The sequence below is a fragment of the Oncorhynchus nerka genome, linkage group LG5, assembly GCF_034236695.1.
Source record: "Oncorhynchus nerka isolate Pitt River linkage group LG5, Oner_Uvic_2.0, whole genome shotgun sequence".
Classification (NCBI taxonomy): domain Eukaryota; kingdom Metazoa; phylum Chordata; class Actinopteri; order Salmoniformes; family Salmonidae; genus Oncorhynchus; species Oncorhynchus nerka.
The window spans coordinates 44,813,939-44,829,711 of NC_088400.1; the positions used below are offsets into that span (position 1 = coordinate 44,813,939).

A 15,773-nucleotide genomic window follows, 5' to 3' on the forward strand; every position below is an offset into this window, starting at 1 on the left:
CCTCATACCAGCGCCTCTCCGCTTTTGCCGCTTCTAGTTCCTCCTTGGGGCGGCGATATTCCCCAGGCTGAGCCCAGGGTCCTTTACCGTCCAGTTCTTCCTCCCATGTCCATTTCTCCAGGTGGTGCAGCCTCTCCCACTGCAGCTGCTCCTGCCTGTTGACACGCTGCTTGGTCCGTTGGTGGTGGGTGATTCTGTCACGGTTTTCATAAGGTGAAGGAGAGTGGGACCAAACTGCAGCGTGTCGATTGCGATTCATCTTTATTAAACAAACGTAACACACGACAAAACACTAACACTACAAAAACAATAAACGAAACGAAAACCGAAAACAGCCTATACATGTGTCTACTAACCTCTAACAAGGACATCAAGACACTCAGGACAATCACCCACAATACAACCAAAGAATATGGCTGCCTAAATATGGTTCCCAATCAGAGACAACGATAAACACCTGCCTCTGATTGAGAACCACTTCAGACAGCCATAGACTTTCCTAGAACACCCTACTAAGCTACAATCCCACTAACATACACACCAAAACCCCAAGACAAAACACACCACAATACAAAAACTCCATGCTACACCCTGGCCTGACCCAATACATGAAGAAAAACACAAAATACTTAGACCAGGGCGTGACACCCTGATCATCCGCAAACACAGTTCACTTTCATAGCAGCCACATAAAAACAACATGATCACTTTGCTCGTTGTACAACTCCTTCTTGCATCTACGCGCTCTCCTCCTCTCACACCACTAAGTAAGTGGGGGAAAAATACAATGCATTATAGCTAGCTCTCTCTCACTTGTTGCTCCTTAATTTTTAAGAAAATAATTTGTTAAAAACTGTTCAACTATTGTCTTTCTCTCTCTCTTTTAGTCAGCTACTCACCACATTTTATGCACTGCAGTGCTACCTAGCTGTAGCTTATGCTTTCAGTAACGTACGCTAAACCCATTCCGTACAAATGTGCGCACCGCGACATTCAAACGAGGCTGCAAAGAAATCTAATGGGACTGTAGTGACTGTGTTGACATCAAAATCTGGGGTGTGAACTATGTTTCTATTCAAGCGTTGATTGACATGGTAATGGCTCTATAGTATTGGAGAAAAGTTGAAAAAAAACGGACCCCTCCGACGCTGTTTGTTACATTGTGACGTGTCATGGCGTAAACGTACAGCACGCATAAAGCAACTAATTCTGTCTTACAGCCTCTCTCCACCAGGTGTAGCACTTCTCTCACCTTTTAAAAACAAGAAAGGGACAAGGTAAGGGGGGATACCTAGTCACTGCAAGCTATCATGACTCAAAAGCCACTGTTTACTTCTGAAGATCACTTTAGCACCGCCCTAAAAAAACTATTCAAATTCGACACAAACCTTCAAATAGGTATGTAATGACACATTATATAAACCCTTTATAGTGTTTTATTTACATTTTAGAGGCGATAAGTTGGACAGATCGAGTGAAAACAAGCCGTTTCCCCACACGACATCTCTCCTTCTCACCATCACGCAATAGGTTTCGCTTTCCTCCCGCCGTTTTTAAAAAGATCCGACGGAGCTCATTGCCTTCTTGAATCATACGGAGATGGGCATCATGAAGGTTTTCATTGATTTTGTTGGAAAGGGGAGAAATTGTGCTTTACAATGGTATTGATATTACAGTTGATCTGGAAGTATTAAGTTTTTTGGGGCGCTAAAATAAGGTCAATTGTACGGACCAGCGTAATGTACAAAAGTGAGTTAGTTTACATTACTAGATTCATTCTCTGAATCTTTGATTGGGTGGACAACATGTCAGTTCATGCTGCAAGAGCTCTGATAGATTGGAGGACGTCCTCTGGAAGTTGTCATAAATACTGTGTTAGTCTATAGAAGGGGGTGAGAACCATGAGCCTCCTAGGTTTTGTATTGAAGTCAATGTACCCAGAGGAGGACAGGATGGTCTTCCCATTTCTCCTCTGAGGAGCCTCCACTGGTGCATAATATATCTTATGATATCTTATTATCTTTTGTGAAGTTTTTTTCTTTTCATTTTGGAGTGAGGGTTTTTCAGCTGTTCAGGCACACAACCTTTTTCTGGAGGCAAACCGAAGTCTAGGCCCCATTGTCGGTGATTGCTCAACAGTAAGGATTCTTCAATAAAGTCTTTGTTGTCGTTCAACAAGAGACGACTCATTGTTTTGCAATTTTTTTCATTGAGAAATACTGCACCGAGCATTAGTTAGATGTAAAATTGCTCGACTAATATTTCTTCTACAAAAAAAAATGTCAAAAGTAATGCTAGATTTCTTGAGTTCGATTAGATTCCATCTGGAGAACAGCAATACCTACAGTTGAAGTCGGAAGTTTACATACACTTAGATTGGAGTCATTAAAAATAGTTTTTCAACAACTCCACAAATTTCTTGTTAACAAACTATAGTTTTGGCAAGTTGGTTAGGATATCTACATTCTGCATGACACAAGTCATTTTTCCAAAAATTGTTTACAGACAGATGATTTCACTTATAATTCACTGTATCACAATTCCAGTGGGTCAGAAGTTTACATACACTAAGTTGACTGTGCCTTTAAACAGCTTGGAAAATTCCAGAAAATGATGTCATGGCTTTAGAAGCTTCTGATAGGCTAATTTACATAATTTGAGTCAATTGAAGGTGTGCCTGTGGATGTATTTCAAGGCCTACCTTCAAACTCAGTGCCTCTGGGCTTGACATCATGGGAAAGAAGAAAAAAATATCAGCCAAAACAAATTGTAGACCTCCACAAGTCTGGTTCATCATTGAGAGCAATTTCCAAACGCCTGAAGGTACCACGTTCATCTATACAAACAATGGTACGCAAGTATAACACCATGGGACCATGCAGCCGTCATACAGCTCAGGAAGGAGACGCGTTCTGTCTCCTAGAAAAGTGCAAATCATTCCCAGAACAACAGCAAAGGACCTTGTGAAGATGCTGGAGGAAACGGGTACAAAAGTACATATATCCACAGTAAAACGAGGCCTATATCGACATAACCTGAAAGGCCTCTCAGCAAGGAAGAAGACACTGCTCCAAAACTGCCATAAAAAAAGCCAGACTATGGTTTGCAACTGCACATGGGAACAAAGATCGTACTTTTTGGAGAAAATTAGTCTAGTCTGATGAAACAAAAGTAGAACTGTTTGGCCATAATGAACATCGTTATGTTTGGAGAAAAAAGGGGTGGGGGGCTTGCAAGCCGAAGAACACCATCCCAACCGTGAAGAACAGGGGTGGCAGCATCATGTTGTGGGGGTGCATTGCTGCAGGAAGGGCTGGTGCACTTCACAAAATAGATGGCATCATGAGGGAGGAAGATCATGTGGATGTATTGAAGCAACATCTCAATACATCAGTCAGGAAGTTAAAGCTTGGTCGCAAATGGGTCTTCCAAGCAGACTTCCAGAGTTGTTGCAAAATGGCTTAAGGACAACAAAGGCAGGGTATTGGAGTGGCCATCACAAAGCCCTGACCTCAATCCTATAGAAAAGTATTATTCTGACATTTCATATTCTTATAATAAAGTGGTGAATCTAACTGACCTAAGACAGGGAATTTTTACTAGGATTAAATGCCAGAATTGTAAAAAAAAAAAAAGAGTTTTAATGTATTTGGCTGAGGTGTATGTAAACTTCTGACTTCAAATGTACATGAAAATGCTTTTCATTGACTATAGCTCAGCCTTCAACTCCATAGTATCCTCCAAGCTTATCATTAACCTCTTCAACCTATGGGGGCGCTATGTCATTATTGGATAAAAAAACGTGCCCGTTTTAAGCGCAATATTTTGTCACGAAAAGATGCTCGACTATGCATATAATTGGCAGCTTTGGAAAGAAAACACTCTGACGTTTTCAAAACTGCAAAGATATTATCTGTGAGTGCCCCAGAAATGATGCTACAGGCGAAACCAAGATGTAACCTCAAACAGGAAATGAGCTGAATTTTTGAAGCTCTGTTTTACTATCGTCTCCTTATATGGCTGTGAATGGGCTGTGAACAAGCTTATGCTCTCTGCCGTTCGTCCAAGATGTCTGCAGCATTGTGACGTATTTGTAGGCATATCATTGGAAAATTGGCCATAAGAGACTACATTTGCCAGGGGCCCGTCCGGTGTCCTTTGTCTAAGTTGGTGCGTAATTCTCAGTGGCAATCATTTTACCATGCGATACAGACGGAGAAGCACACTTCCAGGAACGATACATCATTGAAGAGATATGTAGAAAAACACATTGAGGATTGATTCTAAACAACGTTTGCCATGTTTCAGTCGATATTATGGAGTTATGTTGGAAAAAGTTTGGCGTTTTTATAACTGAATTTTCGGGTTGTTTTGGTAGCCAAACATGACGCAGAAAACGGACCGATTTCTCCTGCACAAATAATCTTTCAGGAAAACTGAACATTTGCTATCTAACTGAGAGTCTCCTCATTGAAAACATCCGAAGTTCTTCAAAGGTAAATGATTTATTGAATGTTTTTGCTGGTTTTTGTGAAAATGTTGCCTGGTGATGCTAACGCTAAATGGTAATGCTAAATGCTAAATGCTAGTTTTGCTATGGTAGAGAAGCATATTTTGGAAAATCTGAGATGACAGTGTTGTTAACAAAAGGCTAAGCATGAGAGCTAGCATATTGATTTCATTTCATTTGCGATTTTCATGAATAGTTAACGTTGCGTTATGGTAATGGTCTTGAGGCTGTAGTCATGATCCCGGATCCGGGTTGGCTCGACGAAAGAAGTTAAGATCGGGGCCCTGCTTCTGAATCCCGCCCTGTGCAACTGGTTCCTGGATTTCCTGACGTAGGAAACATCACCTCCACTTTGCTGATCCTCAACACAGGGGCCCCACAAGGGTGTGTGCTCAGCCCCCTCCTGTACTCCCTGTTCACCCATGACTGCATGGCCACGGACACCTCCAACTCAATCATCAAGTTTGCAGACTACTCAACAGTAGTAGGTCTGATTACCAGCAATGACGAGACAGCGTACAGGGAGGAGGTGAGGGCACTGGCGGAGTGGTACCAGGAACATAACCTCTCCCTCAACGTCAACAAAATGAAGGAGTTTGACGGGACTGCATTGGAGAAAGTGGAAAGCTTCAAGTTCCTCGGAGTACACATCACTGACCATCTGAAATGGTCCACCCACACAGACAGTGTGAAAAACACCAAAAGAAAGATGCCCAGGGTCCCTGCTCATCTGTGTGAATGTGCCTTAGGCATGCTGCAAGGAGGCATGAGGACTGCAGATATGGCCAGGGCAATAAATAGCAATGTCCGTACTGTGAGACGCCTAAGACAGCGCTACAGGGAAACAGGACGGACAGCTGATCGTCCTCGCAGTGGCAGACCACATGTAACAACACCTACACAGGATCAGTACATCCGAACTTCACACCTGCGGGACAGGTACAGGATGGCAACAACAACTGCCCGAGTTACACCAGGAACGCACAATCCCTCCATCAGTGCTCATACTGTCCGCAATAGGCTAAGAGAGGCTGGACTGAGGGCTTGTAGGCCTGTTGTAAGGCAGGTCCTCACCAGACATCACCGGCAACAACGTCGCCTATGGGCACAAACCCACCATCGCTGGACCAGACAGGACTGGCAAAAGTGCTCTTGACTGACGAGTCATGGTTATGACTCACCAGGGGTGATGGTGGGATTCAAATTTTTCATCGAAGGAATGAGCATTACACGGAGGCCTGTACTCTGGAGCGGGATCGATTTGGAGATGGAGGGTCTGTCATGGTCTGGGGCGGTGTGTCACAACATCATCGGACTGAGCTTGTTGTCATTGCAGGCAATCTCAACGCTTTGCATTACAGGGAAGACATCCTCCTCCCTCATGTGGTACCCTTCCTGCAGGCTCATCCTAACATGACCCTCCAGCATGACAATGCCACCAGCCATACTGCTCGTTCTGTGCGTGATTTCCTTCAAGACAGGAATGTCGGTGAAGAGCAAAGCTCCCGGACCGCAATGAGCCCGGATCTCAATCCCGTAGAGCACGTCTGGGACCTATTGGATCGGAGGGTGAGGGCTTAGGCCATTCCCCCCAGAAAAGTCCGGGAACTTGCAGGTGCCTTGGTGGAAGAGTGGGGTAACATCTCACAGCAAGACCTGGCAAATCTGGTGTAGTCCATGAGGAGGAGATGCACTGTAGTACTTAATGCAGCTGGTGTTCACACCAGATACTGACTGTTACTTTTGATTTTGACCCCGCCCCTTTGTTCAGGGACACATTATTCAATTTCTGTTAGTCACATGTCTGTGGAACTTGTTCAGTTTATGTCTTAGTTGTTGAATCTTATGTTCATACAAATATGTGCACATGTTAAGTTTGTTGAAAATAAACGCAGTTGAAAGTGAGAGGGCTTTTTTTTCTGAGTTAATATACAGTATTCTATTCTACTGTATTTAGTCAATGCCACTCCAACGTTGCCTGTCCTAATATGTATATATTTCTTAATTACATTATTTTACTTTTAGATTTGTGTATTTGTTGTGAATTGTTAGCTACTACTGCACTGTTGGAGCTAGGAACATAAGCATTTCACTAGACCCGCAATAACATCTGCTAAATATGTGTATGTGACCACTAAAATTTGATTTGGTTTGATTAATTCTGTCTATTTTGAGGAAGTGTATACTGGCTACGTCGTCTCAAAGTGGACAAACGGTACTCTTGCCGCTTTTTGCTCATTTTTCAAGCAAAGGTCTTTGAAGGGAGTATGCAAGCACACTCGTTTGGTTCGCCTAGCCGACTTCGGCTAGCTGCCAGCCGAACTGAAGCATGCTGACAGTCTTGCTGATACACAAACAGTTCAGGCTGCCTTTTTGAATGTGTTTTCTTTTGTCATTGTTGCTGGGGTCTCAGAGCAAAGTTGAGTAAGCTTAAGTCATGTATCATTATGGGTGAGCGGATTTACTCCTTCAGTGTGTGGGGTGAGCCGAAACCTTGTATCGTAACTTTTTGTATTGTGTTTCAAAGCTATTTAGTGAATTGTTCCATTTATTGTAGTTCTATAGTCCTTTTCTAATGTTTGTCTGTCTGTTTTTCTATTGGAAGGTAGTGTTATTGTTATCTACCACGACATAGGCAAGATTTCCCTTAGTATCCACAACAATGATGTATAATCACAACACTTAGTACAATGTTATCAATCATGTTATCAATAATGATCAATTATTACATTTTCAGATCAATGTAGAAGCAGTTATCAGGTGGGCTATGATAACTCTCTGAGGATCACCTATGCCAACGGAATGGACACCCACTACCAGACTGAGCCCCACATCCTGGCGGGCACTGCCAACCCCACAGTGGCACGGCGCAACATGAGTTTGCCAGGGGAGAGTGGGCAGAACCTGGTTGAGTGGCGCTTCCGCAAGGAGCAGGCCAGGGGCAAAGTCATCGTTTTTGGGCGCAAGCTAAGGGTGTGTTTCACTGTTTTATTCATGAAAGTTTCACTTGCTAGCAAGACCAACTGTGACACTTGACTCCCTGGCTGCATTCAGATTTGGTCACTGCTAAATTCCTAAATTTGAACCGCAGTGGCTGTACAGTAACATGCTATACATGAAATCGGAGCTCTGACTCTGTTGCTTCACAGCGCTGTATGGGTTTTGACTGACAGCCCTTCTGAACCTGAGCAGCACGCGCGACAAGACGTTGCCCCCATCCCTCCCGCTAATCTGGGCAACTTTTGCTAACGTTTTGTTGTCTGAGTGAGGGAAATGCTGTAAATTAAGAGGACTCTACACATTTTGAAAGATGAGGCTTTCAGGATTATAAGAAGTACCGCTTTGACGTCATACAGTCGAGCTAAACACCTGGCCAAATGTGCACTCAACATTTCCATATCATAAAGCTCATGTCATAAACAGTGTTGACGTTCATGATCACTGGATGACATGTCAACAGGATGAGGCTGCTTATCTATTGTTAAGTAAATTTCCAGCGACACACGTGCCTGAAGGCACTCCTTTCTATGCTCACCAAAATTATGATGCGTTTCCCTGAATTGCACTTCAATATCGTATTTTATAACTCAAATGATGCCCAACTGACCTAGATTGCGACGTATAATGGACCCTTTTTGGATTGCGAAAACAGCAACAGTAATTGTGTGATGGCGGGGATGCAGGGTTTTGTTCCAAACAAAACTACAAGTGTACTTGCTCTAGTTCCTTAACGGCACAGCTAGGAGTGCTCAAAGAGCACCTTATAGTTGAATACTTCTTTTGCACAATAAGATCAACAGTGTAATGTTTGGATTCAGTCTTGTGTCAGCTTTGGTCGAATAATTTTCAGATAATCGCCAAACTGTTCCCTTTCCATTGTTACTAAGGTTATGCATTTCTTCTTCTTCAGAAAAAATGTTAATTGTCACCTATCCATATAAGCCAATCCTAAAGGGTTAACAGCCATTTTGTCCCCATTAAATTTAAGGAGGGAGGAGGGTGGGATTTAAGACTTGCTGAGCAAATGCCAGAGTTTAATGACGCCTTTGAAGGAGCTGTTAATCTCCTCACACTGAATGCCAAAGAGCGGCAATCACACTAAATGCCACTTTAACAAGCGTCCAAACAGAACTATAAGTGCCCTCTGTGACTGACTGAAAAGCTTCATTGTCTGTTTTGTTTTGTTTTTGTCTGGGCTTTGATCCAATACACATATTACCAACTAACAGGTGAACGGCCGGAACATTCTGTCGGTTGATTACGACCGTACGCTGAGGACGGAGAAGATATATGACGACCACAGGAAGTTCCTGCTGAAGATTATCTATGATGCCACTGGCCACCCTGTGCTGTGGGTGCCCAGCAGTAAGATGCTGCCCGTGAACGTCAGCCTGAGCAGCAATGGACAGATCAATGCCCTCCAGAGGGGGCCGACCACGGAGCGGTTGGAGTACGACAGTCAGGGACGCCTCGTGTCCAGAGTGTTTGCTGACGGGAAGAGGTGGAGTTACACATATCTGGACAAGGTGAGGGTTGAAGCGACTCTATAGAATGCTTTGGTTTCTCCACTGGTCGATCAATGCACGAACAAAAATGGAGTACCTTTTGATGGTAAAAGTAATTGTATATTGAAATCGAGGCCACACACACACCTTGCTGAAGCAGAACTTTTAAATCTCACACACACACAGTCACACATAATGTACTTTCCCACATTAGAGCTGCTCTATGTTAACTTCTCGCAGAACTTAAAATAAGTGAGATAACTTACTGCCGGACTCAGTTCCAAGGTCTTTTCCTTATGCAAAACCATGCAGAGATTTCCTCGCCCTCCTTGACCTCATCGCGTGACTGGGATAGGCCGTGTCAACAGAGAAACATGGGGCACACTGAAAGGGTGGCAGCCCACTGAAAGCAATTCTAGCATCCAAAGTGCATATTAATTAACTGTTAAGTCTGCAAAAATTTTATGAGACAGAAATAAATGTGAGAATGTCTGATGCAATTGTTTAGGCTATTTAGTGAGCTGGTGGTGTATATATAATTATTTGTATTCATAAAACATAGCTTTTGTGGACTGTATAAAAATGAATATTTAAAGAACTGTAAATCATTTTGTTCTCCCTTCCCTCATCTTTCCTCTAGTCGATGGTGCTCCTGCTCCACAGCCAGCGTCAGTACATCTTTGACTTTGACTCTCAGGATCGGCTATCTGCAGTCACCATGCCCAGTGTGGCACGCTACACCATGCAGACGGTCCGCTCGGTGGGCTACTACCGCAACCTCTTTCACCCACCCGACAGCAATGCCTCTGTTGCTGTGGACTACAGCGAGGACGGCCTCCTCCAGCGAGTGGCGCACTTGGGCACGGGACGCCAGGTCCTCTACAAGTATCGGCGACAGAACAAGCTAGCTGAAGTCCTGTATGACATCACACGGGTCAGCTTCACCTATGACGAGATGGCGGGCGTGCTAAAGACGGTCAACCTGCAGAACGAGGGTTTTATATGTTCGATCCGCTATCGTCAAGTGGGCCCCTTGGTGGACCGGCAGATCTTCCGCTTCAGCGAGGACGGCATGGTCAACGCCCGCTTCGACTACACCTATGACAGCAGCCTGCGCATTACTAGCGTGCAGGGTGTCATCAATGAGACCCCACTGCCCATCGACCTCTACCAGTTCGACGACATATCCGGCAAAGTCGAGCAGTTCGGCAAGTTCGGCGTCATCTACTATGACATCAACCAGATCATTTCCACGGCTGTTATGACCTACACAAAGCACTTTGACGCCCACGGACGGATCAAGGAGATTCAGTACGAGATCTTCCGATCCCTCATGTACTGGATCACTTTCCAGTACGACGACGTGGGGCGATGTACCAAGAGGGAGATCAAGATTGGACCGTTTGCCAACACCACCAAGTACGGCTACGAGTATGATGTGGATGGCCAGCTCCAGACAGTCTACCTCAATGACAAGGTCATGTGGCGCTACACCTATGACCTGAATGGCAACCTCCACCTACTGAACCCAGGTAACGGTGCCCGCCTGCTCCCCCTGCGCTACGATCTCCGCGACCGCATCACCCGCCTGGGAGACGTACAGTACCGCATGGACGAGGATGGCTTCCTCCGCCAGCGAGGCTCTGAGATCTTTGAGTACAACTCCAAAGGACTCCTGGCGCGCGTCTATAGCAAGAGCAACAGCTGGATCATCCAGTACCGCTACGACGGCCTGGGCCGAAGGGTGTCCACCAAGGCCAGCCTAGGGCAGCACCTGCAATACTTCTACGCAGACCTGAGCTACCCCAGCAGAATCACCCACGTCTACAATCACTCCAGCTCTGAGATCACCTCAATGTACTATGACCTGCAGGGCCACCTGTTTGCCCAGGAGATCAGCAGCGGAGAGGAGTACTACATCGCCTGTGACAACACCGGAACCCCTCTTGCCGTATTCACCAGCAACGGCCTCCTGATCAAGCAGGTCCAGTACACGGCGTACGGGGAGATCTACTTTGACTCCAACCCGGACTTTCAACTGTTGCTGGGGTTCCACGGGGGACTCTATGATCCGCTGACCAAATTGTTGCATTTTGGTGAGAGGGACTATGACATTATGCCCGGCAGGTGGACTGTGCCTGACATCAGCACGTGGAAACGAGTGGGGAAAGAGCCAGGTCCTTTTAATCTCTATATGTTCAGAAACAACAACCCCATCAGCAAAGTACATGAAGTGAGAGAATATGTGGCAGGTAGGATATTTATTCACTTTTATTTTACTTCGTCATATTTAATGTGCACGTAGTGTATACATGTTATTCAAATGTGCTATTCAAAAGATGAAATGTTTATACGTGCTTTGTTCATGCATGTATAACCAGCTTAATAATGTTAACTAAGACACAAAATACTTATATTATAAAAAAATTCCATATTTTTTTTTATGACATAACCATGCCATTAAATATTTATTATGACTCTGCCCTTATTTGTCCGATGTAGATGTGAATAGCTGGCTAGTGACCTTTGGGTTCCATCTACACAACACCATTCCTGGCTTCCCAGTCCCAAAGTTTGACCTGACCCACCCCTCCTATGAACTGAAGAAGAGCCAGCTTTGGGACGATCTACCGGTTGGTTTCATATCTGACATGATTTCAAAATCTCAGTTATTGTCATGCTATTTGCGGTCCATATATTAGGTAAATGTATAGTAAACAGGGTGATCTAGTAGACCATAGTTGTTTGCTGGCTGAATATCAAGCACTCTTGGGGTGAAAAGAAGCATGCTCTACAGTTTTCTATTAAATGTATATTTTGTTCAGTAGCGCCATCTTTTTAATTGGAATGCTATTTAGCCCATAGCATCCTATTTAATTGGACAGCTTTTGCATAGGAACAAGTACAAATTACATTTATTCTTTGATTATAGTTTTTCCCAATTGTTAACACACGTTTGCTGAAACTACATCTCAGGTACACTAAACAGTTAGCCAATTTCCCTAAACCCCACGGACATCTTGCAAAACGAAACGCCGCAATCAAAATCATGTACTCCCTTCTCATAATGAAACTCTGCATACAAATGAGACATACCGTAATTTCCGGACTATAACGCTTTGAACCTCGCGGCTTATACAATGACGCGGCTAATTTATGGATTTTTCCCGCTTTCACAAGATTCATGCCGCCAAAAAACTGAGCACCGTCACATAATGTGACGTAAATCGAGCGTGCTCAAACTTCCCATTTTGTCACCCTCATCATGGCAAAGACACGGAGAAATGCATATGATGCAGCTTTCAAGTTGAAGGCGATCGATCTGGCTGTTGGAAAAGGAAATAGAGCTGCTGCACGGGAGCTTGGCCTTAATGAGTCCATGATAAGACATTGGAAACAGCAGCTTGAGGAACTGACAAAAAGCAAAAGCTTTCAGAGGGAAGAAAAGCAGATGGCCCAAACTAGAAAATGAGCTTGAAGACTGGGTCAACACACAGAGAGCAGACGGCCGATGTGTTTCAACTGTGCAGATCCGACTGATAGCCAAAACAATCGCCACCGCAATGAAGTTTGAGGATTTTAGAGGTGGACCATCATGGTGTCTAAGATTTATGATACGTAAAGGCCTGTCCATCAGGGTACGGACGAGTCTGTGTCAGCAGCTCCCTCCCGACTACGAGGAAAAAGTGTCAAACTTCCGCAAATTCACTGATGCAAATATAGCGGAGCATTCCATCTGACGTTAGACCTGCCTCTCACTCGGACTGTCAACAGGAGAGGCGAATCATCCGTCACGCTGAAAACAACTGGGCATGAAAAAACGCACTTCACCTGTGTTCTGAGCTGCACGGCATCGGGAGAAAAGCTTCCACCGATGTTGATTTTTAAACACATGACGATGCCAAAAGGAAAATTCCAGAGAGGAATTGTTGTGAAAGTCAACCAGAAAGGATGGATGACGGAAGGCCTAATGCATGAATGGCATACGCAGTGTTACAGCAAGCGACCGGGAGGATTCTTTCACAAGAACAAGGCATTGCTCGTGTTGGACAGCATGAGGGCCCACATAACAGATTCTGTGAAAGAAAACATCAAGAGGACAAACTCAATTCCAGCTGTGATTCCTGGGGGCACAACAAAGTATTTGCAGCCACTCGACATCAGTGTAAATCGTGCATTTAAGGTGACCCTCCGTGTTCAGTGGGAGGCTTGGATGACAAGTGGGGAGAAATCCTTCACTAAAACGGGCCGCATGCGAAGAGCAACTTATGGTAAAGTCTGCCCGTGGGACCTGACAGCGTGGAGCATTCTCAAAAAATCCACTATCATCAACGGGTTTCGAAAGGCTGGACTGCTGCGTGTTGAAGAGGGCAGCATGTGCTCAGCGGGGAATTTGCCTCCGGATGAAAGTGACGAGAGCGACAATGAAAACGATCCAACATCGAATGAAGCAATTCTGAGGCTATTCAACTCCGACACAGAAGGACATGACTTCAGTGGTTTCAGTGCACAGGAGGAGGAAGATAGTGACCAATGACTTTCTTGGTAGGCTACTGTTTACTGCAATTTTTTTTTTTGTTATAAGCCGTGTTTCGTTTAAAAGCCTATTTATTTTTGTTACAAGCCGTGTTTCGTTTAAAAATATTTATTTTTGTTACAAGCCGTGTTTCGTTTAAAAGCCTATTTATTTTTGTTACAAGCCGTGTTTCGTTTAAAGGCCTATTAATTTTTGTAACAAGCCGTGTTTGGTTTAAAAGCCTATTTATTTTTGTTACAAGCCGTGTTTCGTTTAAAGGCTGTGTAAAGTTCATTTGTTTCAATGTACCAGTAGGCACCTGCGGCTTATAGACATGTGCGGCTTATTTATGTACAAAATACATTTATTTTTTTAATTCAGTGGGTGCGGCTTATATTCAGGTGCGCTTAATAGTTCAGAATTTACGGTACAAACAAATAAAAGGAATCTAACTTAGTGACAACCCAGATCACACTAATTTGTCATATTCAATACTGTATATTGTTTGTGTATACTCAAACAAGAAAGTCACACAAATGCAAATATTTTTGTTTTAGACTTCAACATGACTCAATACATTTTAAACAGCATACTGTAAGCACACATACAGTACAAATGCAAATGTACATTAAATATACACTACCAGTCAAATAACCTCTGCTAAATATGTGTATGTGACCAATAAAGCTACAGTATACATAGCGACAGTATACATAACTCCCTGGCATATGGACTCACCTTGTGCTGTGCTCACTTGAACAGGAAGGTGGCACGACGGTCCTTCATGAGCAAATGTTGTCATCAAAGTCTGGCATTCTCTGGATTTATGGTGCTTTCAAAACAACTTGAGGCCGGATTTACAACTCCGAGTTGGATGACCATCATCATGAATCAAATCGACAATCTACTGGCAAATCCTTTTTAATCCTTGTCATATGAAAATAAATTATAGATAAAACATATCGGTGTGTACATCGGCCATAAATATTACACAACAAGTTAGAAATCTCAAATTCAACGAGTGGTTTGGAAGGAATCAGTGACAGTGGCCGTGTGGTCATAAATGTGGAATTAAGGGGCTCCTTTTCCAAGTTTAAAATGATAAACATTCAACATTGGCCATGCTGTCAACGAAGCATTATTTGTGCCGCACTCAAAACAACTGTTAACTCGGAACTGCAAGAATTTGACTTCAGTGTGTTCAAGACAATTGGGATGTCAGGAATAAACTAGGTCCAACTGGTAAAATACTGCTAACTAAGATTTTGAAAGTATGATATTGACATGATCAGTCCATTCAAAGCTACTGTACATATAACGTGATTTGACGTCAATTTATCTGTGGCCAATGACCTTGAGCATTCTTGGATGGGCACATCTAATGTAACACTATGGCAGCACCCAAAGGGCTCAAATTTTCAAGGTTTCCTCTTAGACTTTGCAGTGACGTAGTGTCCCCATGAGTGACATTACACAGAGCCAATCACGGCCCAACGCTCCGTATTTTCTGCTGGCTTGCCCCACCACCACAGAAAGCACTGAGCTAGGCTGAAACACATGCATTTTGGACCTGCCTTACTCAAGAAACAAAAAAAGAGCTCATGTTTGTATGAGGCCTTATTAACTCAATGATATATGTTATGTTTTACATTGTTTGCAAACTGATATGTGATACGTATTAATGCCAGAATAACATGCAGAACAGGCGAGCCCCAAGATGGGGGCTATGGTTGATGAGCTCACTCTGGTTTTCAATCATTTGCTGTTGGATTTCCCACACTCTTATGGCATTATTTACAACTTCCATTTGCACAATGGCAGGCTCCTGTTGGTCTGTAAATAGACGCGTTCTACCACCACGTGGTGGTCGTCTTTCAGTCCTACAAAAACAAAATAGCACATAGTACAGTAAACACTACAGTAAAACAGCATACAAGATAAACATGTTACAAAGTAGTATCACTCCAAATTTAATGCATACAGTGCATTGGGAAAGTATTCAGACCTTTTCACTTTTTCCACATTTTGTTATGTTACAGCCTTATGCTGAAATTGATTACATAAAAACAAATCTCATCCGTCTACACAAAATACCCCATAAGGACAAAGCGCAAATGTATGTATGTATGTATAAATGTATAAAAGAAACAGAAATACCTTGTTTACATATGTATTCAGACCCTTTGCTCTGACACTCAAAATTGAGCTCAGGTATCCTGTTTCCATCCTTGAGATGTTTCTA

The 15,773-nt window shown here is 43.6% G+C and overlaps 1 protein-coding gene across 1 annotated transcript in view; it reads left to right on the forward strand.

Moving 5' to 3' along the window:
- LOC115129549 (teneurin-3-like) overlaps positions 1 to 15,773 on the forward strand; it is a 74,208-nt gene that overhangs the window by 53,380 nt on the left and 5,055 nt on the right. Inside the window, exons 20-23 of the mRNA XM_029660004.2 lie at positions 7,248 to 7,483; positions 8,740 to 9,036; positions 9,656 to 11,267; positions 11,518 to 11,648. Coding sequence (XP_029515864.2) covers positions 7,248 to 7,483; positions 8,740 to 9,036; positions 9,656 to 11,267; positions 11,518 to 11,648 — 2,276 coding nt within the window. The remainder of the gene's footprint in view (positions 1 to 7,247; positions 7,484 to 8,739; positions 9,037 to 9,655; positions 11,268 to 11,517; positions 11,649 to 15,773) is intronic.